General features: G+C 39.7%; 1 protein-coding gene across 1 annotated transcript; it reads left to right on the plus strand.

Annotated features, from left to right (window-relative positions):
* Positions 1–1,285: 1,285 nt before the first annotated feature.
* Positions 1,286–1,786, plus strand: LOC107038426 (piggyBac transposable element-derived protein 3-like). Its single transcript, XM_015257525.1, has one exon. The coding sequence runs from the start codon at positions 1,286–1,288 to the stop codon at positions 1,784–1,786; it is 501 nt and encodes a 166-aa protein (XP_015113011.1).
* Positions 1,787–3,033: the final 1,247 nt, after the last annotated feature.

The raw sequence follows: 3,033 nt of genomic DNA on the forward strand, positions 1-3,033 counted from the left end.
ACTAAGTCGTACCTAGCCCCCTAGAGTGGGGATGAACCAATCGTAGCGCGGTCGAGCACGAAAGAGACCCTAGCGCTGACGAGTTCGGTTCGGCTCTAACGGAATAGTGCCGTACCTCGTCAACACTGCGGGTGCTTTGGAACCTCAATGCCTCCCGTTTGCCGATTAAATTTTCAATCCATCCAGTGAATTTAATATCAGGTGATTAATTGTTCATTCAGTCTGTTTTTATCCAAATTTCTATTGTCATATTTTAGATGTTTTCTGAAGTGCTCATAGTTATTACGTTAACTCGGAATGCCCAAAAAATTAACCCGTATTGCCAAAACCCACCATGTCAGATCACATGTTAATATTTTTGCACTGATGGATTCGTTTTGTTTCCTGATAGAATGTGGTTGAATACAATATCTCTCACGTCCTTATAATAATTGTCGATGATTAATAAATGAAACCAAAGAAATGATACCATAAAAAACATTTGCTTTGATTCCAGTGATAAAAATTCTGAATATTATTATAACATAAGAAAAGAACAATTTTGTCTGAAAAGAAAAAAATAACGTAAAATCAGTGATAATAATGACAATGAATAAGTGCAATTACAGTGACTATTAGCTTCAACAAATTTACAATTGTAGTGACAAAAATTCTAACAATAATAATAACATGAGTGCACGTGAGAAAAAAAACACTCCGTCCAAAGTGAAAACTCTCTGAATTATCACGAGGAGAAACAAATCTCCACCATTTTTCACCTCTCAAGCGTTCCCAACCTGCTAAGAGAGTTCGGCCCCCAGGTTCCAAGAACAAGAAAAAGAAACAAATAATAAATTCCGAAAATTATGAAAGTGACTCTTCTGGCTGCCCATTTGATGATGCTGATGACATGAATTCTGTGAACTTGAGGGAGGAAGGGGATGTGTCAAATGGAGAGAAAGAGAATTGCAGCGAGTGGTCCAGAATCATTACAAATCACGTGACAGTAGATTACTAGGGAAGTCCAGGACCAACACACAATTTGCCACTGGGTAGCCCTGAAAAAGCTTCTTTTGAATTGTTTATCTCTGAAGAGGTGTATAAGTTAATTTCTGATCAAACAAATCTCTACGCTGAACAGAGTCAAAATCGAAATGATCAAGTAAATAAGAAGTGGGTACCTCTAACCCCTCGTGACATTCAAGCATATCTTGGGATGATAATTTACATGGGCGTTATCCCTTTACCTACGATTCAGATGTATTTTCAAGGTAAATATGTTTCCTGTCCACTGATCCGTGAGACGATGACACATGAGAGATTCTCCTTGATTCAAAAATATCTACATTTAGCTGATAATTGTCAAATGCCTCCACCTGATTCCCCTAACTTCGATTTATTATACAAAGTTCGACCGATTCTCAATTTGGCCCAGAAGTTCAAAACAGTTATGAATCCTCAACGTGGTTTAGCCATCGACGAGGCGATGATCGCTTATAAAGGTAAATTTCCCACCCGCCAGTACATGCGTGATAAGCCTGATAAGTGGGGATTCAAGATGTGGGCCATTGCAGAAAGCAAGAGTGGATACATGCTTGACATTTCACCGTATCTGGGGAAAAAAGAAGTTGTGAGAAAAGAATTACTGCTAGGCGAGCAGGTGGTTCTGCAATTATCAGAAGCTTTTCGTGATATCTATTATCATATTTACTTCGACAACTTCTTCACATCAGTCTTTTTGATGGAGGAATTATTGAAGTATAATATTTATGCATGTGGCACCGTGAGATCGAATCGTCGCGAATAGCCAACTGACTTCAAAAAGCCTGAATCTCTAAAATTGAAGCGAGGAGAATTTCGAATAATGCAGCGGGGACACGTCAGTGCTATTGTATGGCAAGATAATAAAGCCGTATCTGTTCTATCAACAAGTTGTCATTCGATGGTTGCGACTGATGTGGAGAAATTCGACTCTAAAATTCGAACAAGAATCACTTTTGACTGTCCCCAGGCAATTAAAGGATATAATGAATACATGGGAGGAGTAGATCTAGCGGATCAGCGACGATGTTATTATAAAATTGGTCGACCTAGGAGAAGGTGGTGGATGTATTATTTCAATTTTATGGTGGAACCGACGTCGGTGGCCGAAGCGGCTAGGTGCGAGCCAAGTGTGCGAAAGGTTGTGAGTTCGATTCCCCGTGGAACCGAGTTTTTCAACCGGAGGCTCCGGCGAGCGGGAGGTCGCTAATATAGTGACCGCCTGTACCGGCATGGGTTTTCTGTGGTTTCCCATGCTACTCCTATGTTCTATAGGAGTGCGAATGCGGTGCAGTGTAGAATCCACAGCGGCATGCATAGGGTTGGATAGGGCCGATTAGCCATCAGAGGGCAGAAAGGGCCGGAATATAAAAAAAAAAAAATTTATGGTGGATGTCTGTGCGACAAATAGTTTCCTCCTCCACAGAATGAGTGGGTCTCGTGAGAGTCATCTGCAGTTCAGGCTGAATTTAGCTGAACAGTTGATAGGAAATTTTACAAATCGACGATATCGACCCAGTAATTCTCATCGAGCTCGATCAATGACTCATTCCCTGATTGCTCGAAATTCTCAGAGGAATACCTTGGTAGAAGATCACTCAACTGTGAAAATCCAAGGTCGAGTGAAGTCCTGTATTCAATGCATGAAAGAAAAGAAAAGAACTGAATCCGGGCGTTACAAACAAACCAGCTTCATGTGTCGAGAATGTCAAATTTCCTTGTGTCGATCAGGGTGTTTCATCAAATTTCATGCTGTTAGATCATAGGAAATGTAGAAAAACTGATATTTCTGCATTGAACAATTAGGAAGGGAAATCACTACGAAAACTGTCTAGTTGGATTCATCATTTTTTCGAAATTCAGTCATTCTGAAGGAAACCAAAAGAGTCCGATCTTAACGAGAATGGAAGAGAACCTCATCTGTATAAAAAATTGTCTTAATTTTAAGAAATGATTTCAAATTTCAAAATAAGATTACATGTGAAGAGACCAAATTTTTCAAGTTCAAAATTC

Source organism: Diachasma alloeum, unplaced genomic scaffold, assembly GCF_001412515.2.
Source record: "Diachasma alloeum isolate Michigan unplaced genomic scaffold, Dall2.0 Dall_scaffold_00282, whole genome shotgun sequence".
Classification (NCBI taxonomy): Eukaryota; Metazoa; Arthropoda; class Insecta; order Hymenoptera; family Braconidae; genus Diachasma; species Diachasma alloeum.

Coding starts and splice junctions, on each gene's coding strand:
- LOC107038426 (XM_015257525.1), top strand. CDS start 1,286: ATGACACATGAGAGATTCTCCTTGATTCAAAAATATCTACATTTAGCT.